At 39.3% G+C, this 24,439-nt stretch overlaps 1 protein-coding gene across 2 annotated transcripts; it reads right to left on the reverse strand.

The window, feature by feature from the left end:
- Nucleotides 1-2,937: 2,937 nt before the first annotated feature.
- On the reverse strand, nt 2,938-23,029 carry tnfrsfa (tumor necrosis factor receptor superfamily, member a). 2 transcript variants are annotated; one of them, XM_056731634.1, is made up of 10 exons: nt 22,790-23,029; nt 9,229-9,379; nt 8,377-8,505; nt 6,801-6,912; nt 6,385-6,521; nt 6,158-6,241; nt 5,902-5,939; nt 5,500-5,796; nt 5,288-5,324; nt 2,938-5,153 (listed from the first exon to the last, which is right to left on the reverse strand). In XM_056731634.1, the coding sequence occupies exons 1-10, from the start codon at nt 22,817-22,819 to the stop codon at nt 4,864-4,866; spliced, it is 1,305 nt and encodes a 434-aa protein (XP_056587612.1). In that variant the 5' UTR covers nt 22,820-23,029; the 3' UTR covers nt 2,938-4,863. The 2 variants fall into 2 exon arrangements, with proteins under 2 accessions (XP_056587612.1, XP_056587611.1); XM_056731633.1 differs by having other exon boundaries at nt 6,158-6,244.
- Nucleotides 23,030-24,439: the final 1,410 nt, after the last annotated feature.

Genomic DNA, 24,439 nt, shown 5'->3' on the forward strand with positions numbered 1-24,439 from the left:
ATGCATGAGGTGGACAGCTTGATGGAACACAAAAAAATCACAATTATTTAAGATAACAATCACTGTTTACCATCATATAGACTGTACATTTTAAGTAACCAGCTCAGCCTAACTATGTTGCAAAGGGGAATCGCGAAAAAGTGAGAAAATAGTTTAAAGTAGTATTTTGCTGTAGGGCCTGATAAATTCTGGCAAAAAGTTGGCATGTCTGCAAACTTGGAAAACCAGGCGATGGAGTTCCCACATTAAACAAACCCTGGCAGCAGGCCATCCCACAGCCAGAATTCCCAACGGCAGCTAATGATAGGGATGTTCAAATGGGTAACGCACATCCAACGACTCCCAGCTGCCAATTTTCAGAACTTTGAAGAATGAACGGCTCTGCTTTCAGAGCAGAGGTTATATAAATTTTATGTTTATGTATTTAAACTGCATTTGCCATGCTTTCGTCCTCCAAGCTTGTGAAGATCTCATTTGGATGAGACAATTAAATGCAACTGCACTTGGAACTTGGAAGTTCAAGACTATGTTGATCAATCTATTGTGATGCAACGGCACAGGACTGACTCAGACGTCAAAGCTTTCAGAGAGAAATCCTGGGTCTTGCTTACCAAACATTTTTTCATATTTGTGTGTAAAAGCAGTGGGCAAGATGCTTTCACACAAAATTCATGATTTACTGTATCATTGTTATTAACCTTAATTATTGTGAAAAAAACTTCTTGTGGCCTTATAAACATTGAAGAAAAAGTAGATAGAATAAATGTGACCCTGTCTGTGAAATCCAGGCTCAAAATTGAATCATGAGATTAGAAGCATCAAAGAAGCCATAGTCATATTATGAAAAAAAGTCACATTTTTATTGCTGTAAATGATAGAATATGTGTTAGATTATTATTTAATTTGTATTTATAAGATATGGGGGCGGTTTCCTGGAAAGGGATTTTTACTATGCCTCAGTTAAAATAGAAGATTAAAGTTGTGTTACATACTTTACAAAAAAAACATTACTGATGTACATCTGATGTACATATTTTAAGATAGTTTTTTTTTAGGTCAGTGTAAATTGTTTTTGATCAAAGCACCTCAAACATTTAAATTAGCCTGGGACTAAAGTCCTGTCTGGGAAACCGCCCCTAAAAGTAATTTCTTTAAATTTTAAAATGAATAATTTTATTGACAGTGCATTTTATTAAAAATACCAAACCTTGGCTTCAACATTGCCTTACTCAGGCATATTAAGAATTATATTTTATTATGTTATGTATAGTCAACAGTACATCACAAAAAATGATCTAATTGGGTTTTCACATGCAGGGCCACAAATGATTCTGAAAAGTTTGATTATTTTAGAGTAACAAAACTGATGTTTCAGCTTGCCAAAAAAATAAATGAATAAAAAATAACATGTAGTCCTGGCATTGCTATGTGCACATAATGAAAACTGGGTCTCCAATTATCACACACACATTTTTTCCTTATTCCTATTTTATGGGTGGTGTATAGCCTCCTACCTTTGGGAATGTGGTTTCTGTCTCCATGGATAGGCCCAAGGCTGCAAGAAGTTAATGGAGTTTAAAGCTTATTCAGCAAGAGTCTGCAGATTACTTAAAAGTCGCCCACATGAGAGCTAAGGGCACCACACCCTCCATAAAGCAGATTTATGACAAAGCAGTTTAAGCGTGCCACAACATTCTACATTTCAGAAAAGCCGAAGGTGGATGCAAATTGAGTGTCAGAACACACAGAGGGAAAGTCTGGCAACCAGACATCTCCGCTTATCAACCTTAACATGATGTTGGAAAATGGATTTTAAATTGAAAAAAAAAATGCTTGTATATATTTTTGTTATTCATAGGGGGCTAAAGCTGTCTGATAAGTTGACTTGATGTGACCATTGGTTTTAGATTTGATATTCAAAGGCTTTCAGTAATATTAAACGTTGGATACCTATAGTTTTTTTATTCTCGGAACGACTGATTAACACTTTTCTTTGACAGAGTATGTGGCACTGAACATTTCAGCCTTTAGAATATATTACCAGGAAAGTATTAGGAGGAAGTGTATTACAAAGAACACTATTTAGGAATTACTATTTATTTATACACTTTAGAAACTGATGTTCCATTCCATTTTCTACCGCTTATCCGAACTACTTCGGGTCACGGGGAGCCTGTGCCTATCAACAGAAACTGATGTTGAAATGGTCATGTTGCCAAGGTGACTTCTTTAACTGTCATAAATGAGGAATTTTGCCTTAAATCATTCTAGATTGTTATATTATGGCAAACAATAGTTAATGACATTTCATCTTGCACACAGAAAGCAAGATTAATTCAACCATATTTTAGCATTAAAAGGAGCACGTGTGAAAAGGTCTCACTCTGTGATATTTTGGTTATCACTTTTTGTAAATGGAAGGAAGCACCACCACCACCACTTATTACATTTGGCTGTCAGGAACATTATAGGAACACCCCCCCCCCCAAGTTGATTCAAACGTGAATACATTTCTTTGTTCGGTTAAACACAAAGAAGTATTTGGAGGGATGTTGGTAACGGACATTTCTGAGATTGACATTGATCACTATAGTGGGAATACTAAAAAAATGGTAGTCAAAGGTTCCCTAGAAATGTTTGGCAACATTTTTCATAATATCTTTAATTGTGTTCATCAGAACCAAGAAATGTATACAGGTTTGAAACAACTTGAGGGTAATTAATGACAGAATTTTTGGGGTGGAGTTTCACTTGAGGACACTTTCCTTGTAATAAAATGTAGAAAGTTGTACTATAACTATATTTAATGCTCATAAAATCTAAGAAATAAAAAGCAATCGATCACAGTAATTTTTTTCAAGTTTAACATGTGAAACTAAATTACTCTTGAATTTAAGGCGACACTGCGTACAATAAAATGATCTCTTACCACGGAAACATTTTTTGTTTGTTTTTATTTTAAAACAACATTCTACAAATAACATTGCAACGGCAAACATTTTACATTCATAAACAAGCAAACAAATGTCTAAGGGGAAAAACATACACACAACAGACTTCTACTCACAGAGAGATACAGTATGGAGAAAAATAAAGCGCAGAATGAGCAAGCCGAGGCGCTCTGTGTAGGAGGCATTATTGAAAAACAATGTGGATTAAAAAAAGTACAAAACTAAACATTCAGAGGAACCTATATTTAGAGAGGACTTGCGTTAAATTCAGTGCAAAGGGATTAAAGATCTGAAAAGAACATAATTGCCAGAATAGAAAGGTCCCTTGAAATTGCTTTTTCTCTTGCTATTTTATTCTACATCAATAGGTGGCAGTGCCTGCACTGTACGACAGCTGTACAATTTAATTAGTAAACGGGAGGGGGAGATATCTTGGGCCAAATCCTTATTCAGCTACATGTTCAAGTTAAAATGTAAACCTGATCTGAGATCTGTGTTCCTAAACATAGTAAATAATCTAAAAGGTCATATTTCAAACACGCATAGCTTTGCAGCCGAGTCAGACGTAAATGAATTTAGGGGCGCTGTGTATTCATATATCATGTTATACTATGACTATTCTATTTGTTCATTTACAAGTCATTTTGTTCCTTCGGTTTAGACAGTCTCTACTTCATTAAGATGTGCTCCTAGGGCTTCTATAAATATATATCTATTAGTTTCCTTTGTTAGACTTCTTGACAAAACTATGTACATCCTAAGCAAAACAATGCCATTAAACTGTAGTTTTTGGATGAGAATACATTTCCTTCATCTTTTCACTATTAACACGTACCTGTGCACTATTGCACATACAGCGACAAGAGCAGGCAGAACTTTGAAATGCTTCCTTTGGCAAACTCAACAAGGCCCTGCGGAAGCACAAGCGCCGGAGGAGATACTAAAATTTTTTTTTTTTGTCAGGTTATCAACGGCAACACCATCACGCATGACCACAGGGAAGGACATGGATAGGAAGAAAGTAACATGTAGAAATGTCTTTGATACAGACGAACTTTGAGTGAATGTGCTCTAGCCTATCTGGAGCTGGAGGATTTCATCTGGTGAACATCTCAGTCACAATAAATGTTTGAGAAAACATTTGGGAGGACATAGTTAACAGGTATAAATAATATGCAATTACACAATATAAATAAATATCACTTATTTAAAATATAAATAAAAATGCCATTGTTGCCTCAGAGCAAGCAGATTAGAAATAGGTGGAAACTCGGGTGATAAACTTGAATTCACCTTTCACAGACTGACAACGTTTTGTAACAACCAGGATACTGAAATCTGGAAATAGCTAAATGAAATCTGGAACGGCAGACACATTATGACAAATAATGCGTACGTCGTTATGGATTAAACAACTGGTTTGAACAAACTTCAACAAAGGCATTTTTGTTCGTTTACGACCTTGAATAAATTGACAAGACTCGCTAATAACAGAAGTGATTTATGAGCTTGTAGTGTAGAGCTTGGCTTTGTCAAAATCAATACAAATGTGCATTGCGCCTGTCACTATGTGGTTAAAATAAACACAAAGCTGTAGGACTATTTACACTTCTTTAAGCTTCAAAATTTCCCACAAACAAAGGGCTAATGACATCTATATGCAGGCTTTCGGACCAACCTGCGGTTTCAAAAGCCGAATGGCAGTGCACCAAATACTTCTAGTATGCACTGTTGAGAGGCACCACAGCGCCCTCTTCTGTCAGCCAGTGTAAATCCTCAAATGGGTCCAGTGTTGGCTTCTAAACCCACAGTGGGCACTACAGAGATGCAAATCTCCAAGGATGGCACCGGAGCTCCATTACAGGAAGTTCATGCGTTGAGACCGAGTAGTTCTTTTGTTCTTTAGCAATCTTCACTCATATCTGTAGAGGCGTTTTTCAACAGCTTTGGTGCTGATTTGTTCCGCTGAATATCTCTGATCCAGGTCCAGCAGAGATTGAAGTAAGGTGTTGATGTCCGCTCGAAGCCCCTCCTTCTGCATCCAAACCCTCAGCAGATTGTAGACTTTGTCATCGGGATTCTGCGTCTCTGCTATCTTGATGGCGTTGTCATTTACGCCGATGCTACGAAAAAACTTGTTGTGGATCCGCACGTCCAGGGTATCGAAGAGGTCGAAGCTCTTGCTCAGCGACTCTTCATCACCTAGTAAAGCCAAAGCGATGATACTTTACAATGAAGCAGTTGTGTTATACTTTATTTGTATGTTATAACAAAGATATGTGTTTATAGTTTGAAAAGGTAACAAGGATGCCAAAATGGAGTGAGGAATATCTCACCAAGTACAGGAACAAGCTTTCTGAGCGGACTGTCATCCTAAAGGAAAACAAAACATAAGAATACTACATAAATAAAGTCACAATAAAGTCAACGTTTCTTTTCAAAGTTTTGGTCTGCAAACAAGAATTCTTTCACATGATCGAAGGCATTATCTTTTTGTTTTTCTGGATTTTGTTGTTTAACTGTGTGAAAGGACTTCATTCTCACTAACCTGTGCCCAGGGCTCTGTGTCTTCCTCCGTCTGTCTTTGGACCGGAGGGCTTGACCGTGGTGAGTCCTCAATACCTAAAACAGGGGGGAGGGCAGACAGGCTTGTTTGGGAAGAGCTGGTTGTGTTAGGCAAGCTGTCCCCCAGTCCCCGGTCCTCATCTTCCACAGGTATGCTTTTGACAGTTTCCTGCGTTTCTTGCGTTAACAAGGGCCGGGACTCTGGACGTTCCTCCTCTGTCCTCTCTAGTCCAGCATTGCGGTTGTTCTCCTGCTCCTCTTCTGATTTTGGGAACACATCCTGAACGATGTCAAAAGTAACACATTAAAATCACAGCTTGCAGCTTAAAGGTGGACAATCGTTGTTGAAACATCGAAAGCGACACAATAAGCTACAGACACTTACATTTGGACACTTCACCTCCTTCAAACTTTCGTCAATTTCTAAAACAAAGATGACAATTCAAAATGTTTATTTGACTTTTCAAACTTTTTTATTAACTTCATTGTAACTTTATTTCTTCTGCAGAACACAAAGCTACGATATTCTCAAGAACGTTGGTCACATGAGGACAAATAATACTGTAATGTACCTTTTAACTTGATTATAAGAAAGGTATAATATAAGAAGTAAGAATTTATAAGAAAAGATTTTGACGTACCACTTTGTCGCTTCTGGCGCCTCTTCCATTTAATTCCGAGTACAATTACACCAACCAACAGCAGCACAAACAGCGGTACAACAACTGCTGAAGAAAACCAGAAGAACACATTCAATTCTACTGCTCTTTGCAAATGGAAGTGTAACTAATATCTAAGGTCACAAGCACTTATTTCCCAATTGTTTTTTTGTACAATGTATATGCATTACTAAAACACAAGCGCTTGCCTGCAACTACAATCCTGTTGTGACCGGACGGTGTTGTCTTCTCCGTTGGACCTTCTGTTGGAATCGAAGTGCGTTTCCTGCACTTTGTGTTGGATGTCGCGGTGCATTTGCTCTCTACTTCTTCATCAGCTTTGCACCTGCAAAACCACAGACGAAAAATGGGTGAAAAAGGGTGTGAACCCGAAGGCTTTAAATAGGACTCCTTAAATGATTGTCATTATGAATAGCACTGCAAAACCCTGAGGGGTTCAAGGTGGAGGGATGAATCACTGGAAAGAGAATCTGAGTCATTGGATGTTTGGATGATCTAAGGAGGGTGCTCAAAGGTTAAGAGAAGAGCGGCAGGGAGTGTCCTGTGTGTCAGCGCTTAACAGGGAGCCATGCGGCACAACAGAGGGATGATGGGAGGGACTCACCGAATGCATTTTTTGCACACTTCGCATGGCTCGTCCGGCAGGCAGTAGGAACCGGCCTTGCATTCACATTTGGTGTTGCTCAAGCTGGTGCATTCTGCTACAACATTCTGATCTGTATGAGAAGAGGAAAAGAAGGGTGAGGAAGGTCTAGATCAAAAGTAAGAAGTGGATGAGAATTTAAATGATCTGGAGTAACACAATTTTTGGATGAATCAGTCAATCCAATCATTGTTCTGAACATCAGCCTCAGTTGAAATGCATCTTTGAAAGACAAAAACCAGATTCAATTCAGATCAACCCCAAAGAGAATATTGATCTAATATGAATTTCCTAATATATAACTAATATACGACTAATTTAAGAGTCTATCACACCTCTGTGACTCAGCAAGCAGAAAGGTAATCTTGTGAGGGATTAATTGGCCATTTATGTCATAAAAGACAGATCTAAACAAGACACCACATGATACAGACACACCCAAAGCTATGATAAAGTCTAATCACGGACAATACACACAAATGCGAAAGCGCATCTACAGCAAAGCAAGCCAAATACACTTATTCACACACATACACACACACGGCCCGAGAAAGAACACAGAAGCGGGCCACACCCAGGCTGTGTAACGTTAGGAGATCAGATTCCCAGGAGTGATGTGTCCGGCACGGGAAACATTAGACTCTGCTCTATTCAGGGGCCCTGCTTATGTCCCCCATCCACATGAGAATCCTATGGGAGCCTTATTGTCTAAACGGGTGGGCGAGATTTTGTTTACACGAGTTTGTGGTGTTTACAACAGAGTTTGGATCCGAACAAGCAGCCGGTCTTGTGGGAGAGAGGCTAAGTGTTTAGGTAAATCAAGTAGTTTAATAAACGGTGAACGGGGCTGTCCAATCAAAATAAACAGAAACAAAATGAATGGCTTTGATTTCATAGTAACCGGAGACAGACTAAATAGATTCGCAGAAGAGCGGGTCTGTCACGACGAATCGCTCCGTGATGAGTTCAATGTGTTTTGGATGTTCCGGGCCGCTTGCGGATCGCAGCTTGCCGGAATTTTTTCCGTCTTCCATAAAGGAGAGTCTGAATGTTCAAAAGCATGGGATTCTGAAGGCAGCGTCGTCAGTTTATATGATTCATGAAAGTTTTGTCTATTCTAATTTCTCGAAGCGATTCAGAAGTTAATTGTTCGTCCAGTAGTCACTGTGATGTCTTATTGCCTTCCCAGCATGTCGAAGGCCATGTGTGTTCTATTATTCATTTGTATAAATGTTGCATTCCTGAGAGCTCTGCTTCTCCAGAGAGTCAGTACAGACTGCAGATGGCTGTCTACTGGAAAACTTAACAATCAATTACAAAAGCAGAAGTATGGGATTCCTGTTTCTCGGAGTAGCAAGTCAGATACTAGGGATCGGTTTAGGAGCCGTTCTGACACCATTTCCTCATTATATAAACGCAAAAGAAGTTCACCTTTAGTGTATAACGCAGCTTGAAAATAAAATACAGATCTCCCTTTGTGTTGAGTCTTTATCACGAGCAGTGGCGGGTATAAACAGCTGGTTTTGGAGAGCCTTACCTATGTGGCAATGGCTGCACTGCAGACACTGCTCCATGCCTGTGGGGTGCTCTGCGTACGTGCCCGCTTTACACGATGAGCATGTGCCCTTCTCCTGGTCCTTACTACACTTCTCACTCACATAAGTGCCTGTCAAAGAAGAAGACATTATGTTAAAAAATCCTGTAGATAAATAAAGACAGTATTGGTGGATTCATGCGGTGCGCCGGCAGTCGTGATTGTCAAGTTCATTTTCAATGGGAAACATGGGGTAAGTAGCAAAATGTGGGAGCAGTGGTGGTGCGCAAGTGCTGCTCGTGCAGCCAAAATCCTGCGCAGCTGAAGATAAAATATCATATCTTTTTGTGAACGTTAGCGGCAGCCATATCGGTTTAAAGGCGGCTGCCATGCGTCAATTTCAACGCTCACCGCGTGAATCCACCTTAAGACATTCGTCTTTTGCAACATGACAGAATAGTATAGTGTAGTATATTATAATATAATATCATTTAAATTTTAATGTCATAAGTAATTATTAAGCAAGCAAGATATTATTCAATTTATTTATATTTTTGTTATATAAATACGATAAAAAACTGTGGAAACTATGGTATGGAGACTCTTTCTTTCTCAACACCATATAAGCACTAAAAGCTATTTATGGCAAACTCATAGTCATCGTATCACAACTTTACACCATAAACCAACAAAAACGTCACAAACAAAAATCATTATACACAATAACTCACCTTGAGGTTCTTAATAGCATCATCCAATAATGTCTGGAAGCGCTTATGCTCAAGTTTTTACAGAACTGGCCCTTGCTATAGAAGTTCTAAAGGTCCAATATGAAGAATCTTCATGGCTACTTACCAGCTTCGCAGTTCTTGCAGCAGAAGCCATTATGAATATACTCTTGGTTCTCCACACAGTTCATCTGTCGGGCTGTGCGGTTCTGCAGCTCTCCTAAAACTCCCAGTTCTGCTGCCCCACGACCCAGATTCAAAGCAGATAGGACGAGGATCTATAGGAAGAACAAAAGAGATCAGAGATTCTCCACTATGAATAACTTGAACATAAAATGTGAACTTGTATTTTAGGGGCCATACAGATCTTGTGTCTTTTGCACGGCTCGCGTTTTCAGACGAAAAATGTGAATGGCCCCTTAGTCAAGATTTTTCTTAATTTTCAACTAAAGGTTAAAAACACAATAATATTTTTTAGTGAGAAACCAATTAGTTAAATCCTAACTAAATTTTGAAACTCTGGTCTTCTAGCATAAGGTAACCTATCCAACACATTGCAACTAGACCAGAATGGGTTATTTTCAGCCTAAATTAAGCCGTGCTTACAAGTTCCAGACATGTATAAAACTCTTTAGACAGATTTGTTTTTGTGCCATTATTGTTTACAAGTTACAGGACACCAAAGTATTCACAGAGATTCTGCTAATCAGGTGTATGAATTACGCCATAACACTAAGAGATAAGATGCTTCTGCAGGAGAAATATTAGTTTTGTACTTTCACATGACTTTACTGGTCTCTCTCGCTCTCAAATTCAGAGATAATAAGAGAGGAATTCAGAGAGTTCTCATGGCTGACCTTGAGTGAGCAATCTAGTATTTAATTCAAACCATCTGATGTGCACATCTGCAGAGCAAAGCAAATTAACCAAGTTGGAGAGTCTCTTATCCTGGACAAGAACAAAACAGCCTACGCATGCACGCGCACACACACTCACAAAAGGTACTCAATGTGCTCACTATATATATTAACTAAGGTTAATAAATGTAATAAAACATAACACCTAATGCATTAAAATGACAGCAACCCACAAGCAAAGAGTGTAGTTACGTTTTACCATTCATTTTCAAACAAACTAAATCTTTTAAATAACTAAACCATACTCAAACTAGCGCTGGGGGTTCAATGAACTCCTAAGTGTTTAAAATAAAGAGGCAAGTGTGAATGCATGTACATGAGACCAGATCCATATGGGGAACAAGGCAAGCGTCTAATAGATGTTCAAAGAAAACAAATGTGCGTAGGAGATAAGAGAGGAAAACTAAAGACAACAGTTACACACTCCGTGTGTGTCTTTGCGTGTGAAAATGAGAGGGGAGGAAATATATTTGGGGGTCGCTGTGAGCAGATAGTGAGAGGTTTATACAAGCTGTGTGTCTGTTCGTAAGAGGGAGTCAACAGCAGCACTCTGTATGGGCTGAGCGGGGGTCTTCAACTTCATACGAGCACTTTACGAGGTCCCTGAGGTCCCCCTGCTTTCTTCTCCCTCTTTTCAGGGTGTCACAATGAGAAGGCCTCATTTACCACTAAACAACACACTTTAGAAGCACCACTTCAAATTACCCACATTCTCACAGACACACAACACCGCCGCCATACACCTCTTTGGCAACTCGACACCGCTTGCTCCATCTAACGGCCTACATTTCCCATTATACTCAGAGACAAAAAGACAAAAGATAGTGAACTGACTGGCCAATGACCAGCACTGGGAACATCCTTTAAAGTACCGCACTGACGTTAAAAGAAACGATAGTACACTTTTGTAGCATTTGAAATGTTAGTCATGGGTTCTTTAACACAAAATAATTCAGTTTATGAGCATTTTCCAGAGAGATACTGTAGTGTAGTCCTTATAATAGGCTTTTTAATTAAGTTAACATTTTGCACATTTTTTTTTGCAGATTATGTTCATTTTAGGGTTAACAATAAAAAACGTTTGGCACTACAAATACATATTAGTAGAGCAAATAAATTGCAGTGGACATTACTTAATGTATTTTTAATATTACTCAATAAAAAATAAATAAAAAGAAAACAACTTTTGGCAATTCAAAAGCAGTTTTGTATAAATAGAGATTTTGTAGTGTAGTCATTATAATTGGCCGAGGAGCACTCACAATTTTTTATTATATTCAATTAAGCACTCTAGCAGTTGGTATTAATTCTAGATTTATCAATAAAATCTAAACTTCCAATTGAGCACATTGCATTGTGGGATGGACTATCCCATGTAGTCTGCTCTTGTCATATATTTCACATTTTGGCACACATAACACTCGTAATGTTTTCTGCAGAAAAAGCAATCGTTTTGTACTGTAATTCTGAAAACAATCTTAGTTTCCAAATCCCTCAATGTTTATTCAACAAGTTGCCGCATCACTGGTGATAAATTGCTACATGAAAACTTTTGGTTGTTATGACAAAATATAACGGACCACTCCAAATAGAATAGCAACAGTGTTGCCAAAACAGACGAGCAATCAGAGAGAAAAAAACACTGGAGAGTGTTACTTGTAAACTAGTATCAAATAGTGCTGAACAGCTGCGTTTAGTCGCCGCAGAGTGCCGGGGTATTAGAGAATATGCTGAAACGCAATACAGTGGCAACAGCCATAAGAATGTAATTGGACAGCATTGTCAGACTGCAGATTTGCAGACGAACCCATCTTTAAAAGCTGAAAAAAAACATCTCAAATCCCGCAGTAAAGAATCAAAAGTACAGACTCCTTTTTGAGGTTTGAGATGCGATGTTTGGAACTATTTGGAAGTGTACAATGGTGTTCTTGTTGAAAGACTTGTTGACTCAATCGGCCTTGAGGGAAACCAAAGTCAGTGAGTGTCTAAACAGACAGTAAAACTGTCTGAGACAATAAAACTGCAAGAATGAGGTTGTGAGGCAAACCTGATGTATATGAGACCAGAAACGTGTGTGTTGGAGGGAAGTCTGAGGCAAACTTTGGCTCCAGCGTGAGTCTCTGGATATCAGCCATGCCTTGTTGTTCTAAGGGAGTTTCCTGGATTGAGCAGCGCTGTCGAGCCGCACTCTCTCCATGCTCGCGTCAGACTTTCCACAGACGTCCGCGTGCACACGCACAATCGCACCATTTAGACACGGCCACCGGGAGGCGGGGTCAGAGAGCGACGGCTAAGAAGCTGTGGAGGAATTCGAAGAGAAACAGTGAAGCAGGGGAGATACAAAGGATGGAGTGTGGAGATAGAGAGAGAGGGCAGACGCATAGGAGTTTGGGAAGGCACAGAAAAGAGAAATAGAGACTGAACGAAGGGGGGGGAGAGATTCCGACTTCATACAGACACACTGAAGCCTTTCAGGCGAGCAGAACATTAAAAGTCACACTAATGAGCTACAGTACAACACACTCTCGCTCTCTGACACCCAAACACACACACGCATTCCTGAAAGACGAGAACTTTCCCAGACGGGGCGAAAGAGTTCATAGTGGATGTATTAGTTTGCGGCTGGCTGAAAAATTGGGAGCCACATTAATGTCCGACACCTGTTCACTGACCCCCTCCGATACATCCACGACATCATGCAAGCCCATCCATCCATCCATCCATTTTCTACCGCTTATCCGAACTACCTCGGGTCACGGGGAGCCTGCGCCTATCTCAGGAGTCTTTGGGCATCAAGGCAGGATACACCCTGGATGGAGTGCCAACCCATCGCAGGGCACACACACTCACTCATTCACTCACGCACTCACACCCTACGGACAATTTTTCCAGAGATGCCAATCAACCTACCATGCATGTCTTTGGACCAGGGGAGGAAACCGGAGTACCCGGAATCATGCAAGCCTATCTAGGTCAAAGTTCACAAATCTGTCAATGACATCATCTTCCAGACGAAGGATAAACCAATGAGAGTGGAGCCCGTCTAAAAGCATCTATGCCAAAAGCTCATAAGAAACCAGCCGAAGCAACTTTTCCCAACTGCAAGTTAGACGTGCTTGCTGTGGAAACTTCATGCTCGATGTCTCCATGGCAACAAGTCTTTTCCCAAACAGGTGCCGTCTCTTCTTTGCAGAGGCATGGACTCGGGGGGGGGGGGGGGGGGGTCATGGATGGGTGACATCACTTCCTGTGTCTGCACATTCCAGAACTGTGAATCACTGGATTGCGATTGGCAGTTTATACTTGAACTAACTTGCCAGCCTACTGCTATGTGCTGACAGCTCATAGTTAAACTATGAACAAACAATATCAGATCAGACAAATGATTGGCTGTTTGCGGAATAGGAAAAAGATGTTCTGACGCACCTAGGTTGTATGTGACATTCCAGGTTTGTTGGCTTTGATAAATAACATGGTGTCTTCCTGGTTGTTTAAAATTCAAAACAATTTTATTTTGTTTAACTAATAGGACCTCTTTAGAAAAGCTCAGACTAGAGTTTTTCTTTAGTTAAATGTTTAGCATAATTTATTCCTACCATTCTAATAACTTTGTTGTTCATATATAAAATAAAAGGAGAATCTAAGCAATAAGGATATTCGGATCAAATACAGTGAAACCTCATATCTTATGATTTTACTTTTTTCTAAGAATCAAAGTGCTTAATTCAAAAAGTACAGTGTCTTCTCCATTTCCTGGAAATTTGGACATCCAAGGAAAGCAATGATGATATGCATAATCTATCACAAATATTACTTTCATTTAAATTAGAATATAAATGACAGTCATCAAACGTCTCGGACAATGAACGATTATAAAGTATAAATTTGAACAATGCGAATCGTACAGACATATATCATTATTAGAATAAAGAAAGCATGGGCCACCCCAACCCAACCCCTAAACACTAACATCACTAGAGCGTAAGCAGATCACACGAAAAAATACAACTTAAAAAATTACAGATGTATACAAAAATGTATAAACTAAAATTTGCCATGAAACTGTATTAAAACATCCGCTTAAGAGTAATTGAACCATCATTTATTATACTAAAGAGCTTTTAGGAAAAAAGGAGGACTTTCTTTTGTTACGCATCCCTGCAAAAGCCAAACTATTGTCTCTATTATCAGTTCTTTAAGACTATCCTGATAAGCCTTGACAGGAACAAACTCAATGCAAACCGGCTTCCTGCTTTCCCATGGCAATCCGTTTATACAGGAGGAAACGGCAGTGAGATCTGGTTTGGAGGCCAAGGTCTAAAATCAGAGCAATACGGTTATCTTAAAGAACATCCTTCAAATCAGAATATGAAATGACAAGAGGAAATGCTCCCAGACTCACACGCACACACACTTTCACACTGTCCAGTGTGTCTGCGGTAAGGTTTGGTCAGGAGGCAGACCAGCGTGGTAACCTTAACTTCCACGATGAGAGATCTCCAAACCCACAATCACTGCACACTGGCAGCTCACCATTGTGGCGTGTTCGGGTACGCCCTTTTCCATTTGAGCGAGAAATTGATGGAGTGACTGCCGAACGCGGTCCGAAAACTTCCGAAAATCACAGCAGTTAAAAAAACAAACAAGGAACAGCTGGATCTCCCGTATCGAAAAGGAGGCTGCCAATACGTCTGAGAAAACCCTTTTTTAAAAGCCTCAGCCATAATTAAAAGAAAAACAAGAGACGGCTGACCCCGAAACACGGCGGTTACCCAAAAGCACAACCCGGATGAATGGTGCAAAAGGAATGAATGCGATTTGTCTAACTGGCTGCCCACCAAAATAAATGTAAACTGGGAGCACCGGACACACAAGCGCTCATGAATGAACTGGTTAATGCCAACGGAGTCATACGACAAACAACTACAGCGGACAAAGTTCAAAGCAACCTGAATGAATGTGCTAAGCCCGATGGCTTCCTTTGCTACAATAAAACAATTGGGTTTACACAGGCACACTGCCGGCTCTCAAACAAGAAATCCTCATTGTTCAAAACAAACCCCTTCCCACATGTGGACGGACAACTGTACGTCTGTATCTGCCTATCAATCTGTATCTCTTTCATATGCGCACGCGCTCTTGGCAAAATGTCCCGCAGGGGAAGAATGGGGTTACACAGGTTGTACTGTTTGGAATTACAGTACGACAAGGATGTCAGTCTTTCAGGTTTGTAGAGTGTGCATGCATGATCAATTAGAACATCCGTACATGTGCCATACAGTGAGTTTCTTTATGTAAGGCTATTGGAAGTAGCGGACAGACAGGCCTTATTTTTCCGTACGTAACAGATGATTTCTATCAGAACTGTCGGTTAAAGGAAGACACACCGCTCTTCATTACTTCCAGCGCTGTGGAACTTTATTGAATCATGTGCCTCCAATTATTCGCCGATCCCATGTCTTTAATGCATCATAACAACAGGATGTATTGCACAAGGATACAGCTAAAAGCCAAGAGACGGAATGAAAATTTGTTTCAACAATAGATTTATAGGCTTAAACAGAAGACAGAATAAAGAGAAAAGAAAGCAAATGTTCCAAGCATGAATTGAACCATGGCGGTGCAAAAATCTAAACTGATTTGTCTGTAATAAATCAAAATGTCAAAGAACTTAAAAATGTAATAGGCTTGTAATTACAACTTTGATACTTTGTGTATATGGGTCTTCACACCATTGCTCCAGAACGGTTGTTGAAAAAGTAGTCGTCCATCGTGACCCATCCCCAGACAGAACACTTGCGGGGCAGCAGGTCACAGCTTAAGCGAGGGAAAGGTTTATAAAAAGTATACGGCAAGCAGATCAAACACATACCGCTTTTCAAAAACAACTCGAACTGTAGTCAAGTCACAGCTGTTCTTTTTGATGTGCTACGATACAGTCACACGCACAACGAAACTCGTGAACTCTACCTAAACCACAGATCATGTGAAAGCGCACTAAGAAAGACGTGTGTGTATACACACACACACACACGCGCTCGCTAGCATCTTGGATATGAGCGTGTGAAAATTTCTGAATGGCTCCTCTCGGGGAACACAGGAAACACGCACAATCCTAAATAAAAGTCAAACCATATGTCCTCAAACCTGACCATTTTTTAAACAAGAATCAAGCATGATTCTAATACCACATATTTTAAAGGGACAATTCAACCAAAAATAAACATTTTGTCATCGTTTTCTCACCCTAGATGTGTTCCAAATATGTAGAACTTTCCTTTTTCTGATGAACACAAAGAAGGTATTTGGAAGAATGCTTGTAATCAAACAGTTTTTGGCCACCATTGATGGTAGTCAAAAGTGTACCAGAACTGTTATTATATTTTGTGTTTAACAGAACAAAGAAATTTATGAAGCCATTTTTTCTTGTCGCCAAGTCAAATTCCTTGTGTGTGTAAACAAACTTGGCAATAAAGCTCCTTCTTCTGGTTCTTCTTCTACTATAGTAGTCAAAGGTGGCCAATAACTGTTTGTTTACAAGCATTCTTCCAAATACCTTTCTCTATGTTCATCAAAACAATGGAATTTATACAGATTTGCAACAACTTGAAGGCGTGTAAATGAAGACAGATTTTTCAGTTTGGGCGAACTATTCCTTTAATACCTTTACTACCATACTGTTGTCTTCCTAGTGCTAACGTGTTAGTTTTGTCAATGCTATTCCATGATCCTGAAAACACCCTAATTTGGGATGGGTCATGATTGTGGACTACTACATTATTGAGATGATCGAGTTTATCTAGATTTTGGCCTTTCCCTTTGGTATGTTTAGAAATGTACTATACGGGTAGTGTGTTTTAGCTATTAAATGGCTTGCACGCTAAATCACCTCCAAATGTATCCACATTAAATAAAAAACATGGTATTGCTACAAAGTACACACATTCCTTGGCCGTTGCATTGCTTGTTTTTGAGCATCCCACCATGAACTGCATGATTTTAGGACGGGTGTCAAGTTAAAAATAGTCCAATTTATAATAACACATCTTAAGACCCCTGTCATTCCATCGCATTGAAAATATGTTTTGCACATCTCTAGTTTGGCCTGCAGGTTATGAAACCTCCGGTCCGGGGAGTGTGATTTTCCAGCCCCACAGAGGTGACAGAGGGTTTCAAAGCCTACAACAGAGAGATGGCGGCCTTCAGGCGGCCTGGCAGAGCAGCCGGCCTGCTGTCCTCGGTGTGCGTGGGTGGATATTAATAGCTTGAGAAAACGCAATCGGCACAGCCTTCCTGTGGCTTTTCTGCTTTCTGTTAATGTGGGGCACAGTGAATAGAAACGAGACGGGACTGTTCGAATCACTTCCCTTTAAAAAGAGGAAAAGAGGGTCAGTAAGACAAAGACAACAGAGAGAAGAAAGAGGGAAAACAGGAGATCACGGAGTCACTTCCTGTGCGAAATGTTAGTTGTAGTTCTGCACACTCTGCACAGTATATTACACAATAACAATGTTTTGATAAAATAATAGATGCACACCCTGACTAAAAGGTTTATTAGGAATGTACAAAAAAGGATTACTGCAAATTGAGTTACTTTGGACTGGATAACCAACATTGTTTAAATTCAATTTAAATTTCTTTATTTCCTTGTTGAAGGCAGAACTTCTGCGACATATTTCCTTTATGACAAGAAATTTTTTGACACCGACTTTTAGTCTCTGACACAATCACTGATTCACGCCCTTTCTGCATCAGTGCCTCACATGATATGCAACTCTATTAAACCAGCAAAAACCTCAATCAAAGTGTAAAAAAAATCTAAATATCTTCTTACTAAGATTCACAATAGTAAACTTATAACAAAGATCATGTCACATTTAGCAGAAAATGTCAGTTGTTTTTCAAATAAAGTAAATAAGTACATAAAATAACCTGCAATATTCTGTTTCAACCAAAAATGGTAACGGAGGTCAAGGTCGCAGATTTTAGGTTTAATTTATTAATTATTTGTAAAAAAATTAACTCATAAACTTTGCTTTGTATACTATAGGACAACACTTAATTCTCTATCTGTAATTGTAAGTATCTTTGGATAAAAGCTCAATGAATAAATGTCAAAATAATGCCTTGCTTAGGTTCGACAAAAATGATAAAATACCACAGAGCCAGAAAAACTGAATCCTAACAATAGCATCTGTAGATGAAGTGAAAACAAGCATCACCCTTTCAACCAAAATTTAATTACTCCTAAACATTTCCATTTCTTCACAGTGCCTACCACGGAAACTTTTGGGAGGTGAATAGGCCGTCTATGCGTCAGAGATCAAAGTCTTGTCCAATCAAAGCTTTAAGGCTAGGATGACTCAGAGGCTCTTCTCTTTGTACTACGGCCCCATTGGTTGTCAAGAACAGGTCGAACGAGTTTCAAAAGATTTTATTGGAAGGCTACAACCTGCACCATTCTTCTCTGTTCATCTTTTAACTATTCTAATTGTCATCAAAGGTAAACATGCGTCAATATATCCCGTTTACAACAACACAAACATGTTTATTAAGCTTGTAGTGCAATCTCCACTGAAGGTATAATACAAATGGCATTTTAATCCTGAAAAACATACACCCATGACATTAGGACAATGTCACGCTGAGTTGCCTCACTCATTAGCTTTTCTCATCTCACCGAGCTCACATCAGACAGAGGATTTGTGCCGAATGCCTTTCTCATCACTCACATGGGCAGCAAAAGGGTTGAGTGAGGGCCGCTGAATGCTTTCTTTGACCCGCTCAGGGTGAACATTAATTCAGATGTCTACAAAAGATTTTCAGAATGAAGTAATTCTAGAGGAGTACATTTACATTTATTCATTTGGCAGACGCTTTTATCCAAAGGAGTAAACCACATAAGGGCTCCAGTTACACATTACTTTAAATGTGTGACTTATTTTTATTAGTTACATTTTTAAGCATAAGTCATTTGAGTTTGTTAGCTTTTTAAAGGGGAAATAGATCGCCCAGTTTACCATTGACTACCATTTTTTTGGTTCTGTTGAACACAAAAGAAGATATTTTGAAGTATGTATAGGAAAGCAAAAAGTTCTGGGGAATTTTTAGTCCATTTTAATGTTTCCTTCTACTATGGTAGTCAATGGAGGCCAAGAACTGTTTGGTTACAAGCATTCTTCCAAATATCTTTCTCGGTGTTCATCAGAAAAAAAAATGTACACAGATTTGGAACAACTCGAGGTAAATGATGTCAGAATGTTTATTTTAGGTAAACTGTCACTTTAATGATTAAATTTTGAAAAAAAGTAAAGTAAATCACAAATTTTGTTTAAGGCTGTTTGATTTGCGGCATTTGAGAGCCTACAGAACAAAACAAGTAGAGAGACTATTTACACATCTGCCCAAATACTGTTATGTCTTAAATTATCGAGTATGTTTTGCAATTATTGATATTGACAATTAGCTTCAATTCATGTCATTGATCTTATGTAATTATATTTTGATTTAAAACTGTTATCGATTCCCAGCCCAAAAACGGCACCAACTTCAATAATTTAACATAGAAATGTCATTTAGCATCTATTACATGTTTCTATTCATAAAGTCTAAAGTTGCTCTTTCCACCTAGACATGATAAATAAGCAGTATTACAGGAATACACCCAACCACAAAGCGAACGAATCTAAAAACCAACACCATTATCCATCACCTTACAGGAGACACAACTCCCTCATCTAATTTCCTATATTTAGGCACACACCCTAATTCAGACCTGTTTGCTACTGTGTCACGTTATTCAATCTGCCGTTCACCTGTGGAATCATGGGACAACAAGACATAAGAATAAAGGACAGAGTGGGTGTTGTTTTCAAGGAAGTGGAGGATTGCCACAGACTGTTCGATTTTAAGTCAAACCGGCAGAGAATTATTGTTTGAAGACACTGGATAGGGGGTAACACACTCACACATACACACACAGACGCAGGAAGAAACACACGCGGTAAAGCACACTATCAGCATTTTAAACAGAGTCAATAGACACTGAATAGAAGGGTAGCTGAATAGCAGGCGCATTGTAATATATGTAACAAATCTCTCGTTCAGTCACTCAATATGGGAGCAGTGACCTGTAAGGTGTGGCCACCTTTTTTAGAAAGACCATGAAATACTGACGGATGCCTCAGCTCACCTGGGAAGAGCTAAATGGCAAATGACAAAAGTGAGATAGATGCTTCACCACAAACCCACACGCCATCAACCTGCTGTCGCTTTTCAGAAAACCTTTCGATGCTTCTCTCCCACTACTTGATCTTTTTAAAGCCGCGAGACATCAATATATGTCACAAGAACAAAGAATATTTTGCAGAAAGAATTTTGCACGTCAAAAAAGGATAATCTCCTCATTTAAAAGGTACCAGGGTAGGTGATCCTCTGTGTGCATAGACCACAATAATAAGTTAAAATGTACAATGTATTATAAAAAAATGTTAATCTTTGCTCTTGTAACCTTTTTTCATTTCTTGCCAGTTGTTCACCATCTTATTCTGCTTTTTGCCTTTACTTGTTCATCTAAAACGCTCCTGCATTGTCAAACAAACGTCTCAAGTATGTTTTCAACGAATATGAGTCCATACAAAGCCACACACAGAATAACTATAAAATAGCAAATGTTTGAAACATTTTAAGAGCATAGAATCCGACCGCACAAGACGTCATCTATCCATCAGCATAACTGAAGTAACAGCCCCAAAACTTTAAAAGACATGATAAATGTGCCTCATGTGTGGATATAAACATCTGTAATGGGCCTAAATAACCAGGCTTGTTTATTGTGGGCTGTCTGTCTATACAACAAGAAACAGATTTGGCCAAATTTGAAACACACAGACTCCCACACATCCACACCATTCTGATTACTCTGATAACGAGTGTTGCGTTTAATTGCGTCAAGCAATCGTCTCTCTTCCTGTCTCCTTGTAAATGTGGATTCTATAAACATCTGATGATGGAAAGTGGCTTTAAAAGGCTCCTAACAAGCGGCGGGATGTAGCCCCGGCCCTGGACTCTTTCTTGTGGATCCCGAGGTATGCGCCGCATGTCCTGTTTGGATTTGAGAGCCGCTCGGAGAGATACCGTGCACGTTTCCTGTCCATGCCCACACCCTAGAGAGCACGCTGTGATAAGATCTAAAGAGTGCTAGTGGGTAAAAGCATCAGGAGGGGATGCGAACTAAGAGGGAGAGAGAAAATCTCAGTGAAAAAGCTTTGCGTGCAATATCTAAAGAACCGAACGAAAGGGAAAAGGGAGAAAGTGGGTGAGAGAACTTGCTCTGATTGTCTGCACAATGTTTATGAGTGTGGGTGGAAAAGTTTACAAAGATCTGATTCCTGTCACTGCCATCTGCGTTGACAGGAAGTTTACAGTGGGAGCCGTACGCCTTCGTCCAACCTCGTCCAACATCCCCCAACCACCCCCCCCCCCACACGCTCTCGCTGGCCCAGGAATGCGTGAGCTATGCACACTGGCAAGGATGCACTATCTTCATCCTGTAACCAGCCAACAAGAGCAGACGCATAACTCCGAAAAGTTTACAGCATGCATAAACAGCCACATTGCAAACTACCTCTGCCCTTTCATTTTAATGGACAAATAGGGAATAACTGCTGGCCTTCAGACAGCGATATGTTCGCCTGAGGCTAATGAGAAAAATGAGTTGCCTTCAAAGGTAACAACAGTTAGAATGACCATCACTCATCATCTAAAGCTTAGTCAATGGGGGAAAATGCTTGCAGTAAAGGTACACATCTACAGCTATGTGTTTTATAGCACTATACACATGCATTAGCTCAAAACTTTCCTCAGTATTGTTTATTCGATTCTTGGTTATCTGTAAGGGCTCTTGATTAGAGAACTATATGACATTGTTAAGGATAGCATGAGAGTAATAAGCTCAAGGGAAAGTTTTAAAGGTGAGTCTCACAACACTCAGCAAGTGAAGCGTTTTTATGGTGCCACTTTTGGCAGAGCGGAGCTGGAAAAAGCAACAAAGGGGCAGTGAATGGCTCTTTCAACGTGGAATAAACTTGACACTGGCACCACACAGAAAACTTCTCCCACGATGAGGTTCATTTGAAAGGAGAATACTGGAAACTGCACAATATATCACGAAAACCATAACACCCAACAGCAAGCCTGTGCCTCTGAACCTGCCTGACGTTACCTGGAAAGCACTTTTACGCATTACAGGTGCGCAGAAATCTGCGGTCGTTGTAAGCAGGTATAAGTTACTTTATAAACTTTTTTAAAGTAAAAACATCACTTGAACTATAAATAATAAAGCTGTGAAAACAATGTCAAATTATACGAAAATTAAGTATGCGTTTTTTACTACAGCAACCATGATTTATTTTGGTTTTTCTGGTAAAAACATAGTACACGCAACTTTACTACAGTTTCGCTACAACAATCACAGTTTAACCATTATATTTAAAGTAAAGGTATGGTAATACAAATGGTATAAATCCTAAATTACAACAGACCAACACAGTTAAAATAATTTTAAACGATTTAAAGAAAACCAAGAAGGGTCCCTACCACCGTGTGAATATATCACATAAAATCACTGCACGTGTATCTATATACAAGATTCACAAAGCACATCGACTTTGTAACATTACATTATTCAAAAATGAGTGACATTAACAAATGATGAAATATTACACAAACAAAAACTTAAATCAATCCACGACGAAGCGTCAGAAGTCTTACCACGAGTTTCATCGTTGTGGATGAGTCCATCCCTTACGGATGGCTTGTTTTCCAAAGTTTCCAACTACTTGTTGATTCCTTTTACACCCCAGAAACAATGTTTTTAACACAAGTTATGAGGAAAAAAGTGACTAGAAAAATCAAAGTAGATCCAATGAATGGCGGCTTTCACAAGCGGCTCATTTTTGAAAGCGTACTAACAGGAACGCACTTGGCGTAATGCGAAACTTCTCACTTGCTTCTCAGCGGAGAGACGAAAAGCGAGCGTCCTGACGCAATTCGTGTGACGCATTTCACGCGCCCAATCAGAGAGAAGGACTATGGTTTAGTGAGAGTGCTGTGATTCAGTAGGTGAATTCATTCGGCACTGCGCAGATCCTTCTGTTTATAACATCAAGATACCGCGAGAGCGAATCGAGATAAATCTGTTTTGACGCGCTCGAAACTCTCTCGCGGTACTCTGATGTCATACGTCACTCGGTCTGCGCAGCATCATGTAAATCGAACACACCTAGTTGTATTACTATTATGTTGTTTTGCTGTTCTCGTGTAATTTCGTATGTCACACCTTTATTCTGTTTTTCTATGGTATATTTATGTACCCATATAATCGTTCTGGCATTTTCAGGCTAGTTTGCAGACAAATTCCTAACTATTTTATAAATCTCTACTCTGGTAATTATACAAATGAAACAAATTCAACCAATGTGATCTTATTTTGTTTCTAAAAGGCTGTAGTTAAATTAAGGTGTGTAGGCTAACTGTAGGCTATAGGGTTTGGGGAGGGCTGTTTTCATCTTTACCTGAACATCATAACACATTAACAATTTCCCATAAAAGGTCTTCGATGGGGTTTAAGAAGGGAAATTTCAACAAGACCAGCCCACAATAATACAGTGTCAAACCTCTGACGCAGTCTGCAAATATTGCGAAATCAATTCCGCGTGACCCAAGTGATCTGCCAAAGGTTTCTCTTTCATCTTTAAAGGTGAGCGCACAAAATATCATCATAATGGTCACACAATACTGCATCTCAAATAAATTATGATTGGAATAAGAATTCTAAGAGTAACAAAGGTTTTCCCATTTTTTACATTTTCTTGGATTCACTCATTTTGTGCTATTTGTGAGTTTGTGAAGACATAGTTACTTGTTAGCTCATAAAGTTATTTTCATTAGGTTGATGATAACAAATGTAATATCCCAGGCAACTTTGGCTAACAACCTTTGTGACATGTTTCATATCCTCTGATGTATTGCTTGAGAATGACAATGCAGGATTGTGTGCATGCGGGTACTGGTTAAATATTCATTTTTCACACTTAATGATGTTAATTTGGTTGAGTTCATTGTACTGTAAGCCTATTTTGTCTTTCATTCTTTTATGACATGATGCAAATGCTTTAAAACACACATATTCAAAATCAACTTTTATAAAAATGTGAAAAATGAGATTCAATTCTTTTAACATGCTGCCTCTCTAAAACATATGACTCTGTTTATGTATGTGACCTTGCATGAGTGGCCTAACTAAATACCAGCACAAAGGTGGCTGAGGATGCATCGACAAACTGGTATGTAAGCAATGGAGGAGAGCTTAGCCTAATGAGGCCTGGAAAATATATCAGGACAGGAAACAAAAAGAAAAGG

The sequence above is a fragment of the Triplophysa dalaica genome, chromosome 19, assembly GCF_015846415.1.
Source record: "Triplophysa dalaica isolate WHDGS20190420 chromosome 19, ASM1584641v1, whole genome shotgun sequence".
NCBI lineage: Eukaryota > Metazoa > Chordata > Actinopteri > Cypriniformes > Nemacheilidae > Triplophysa > Triplophysa dalaica.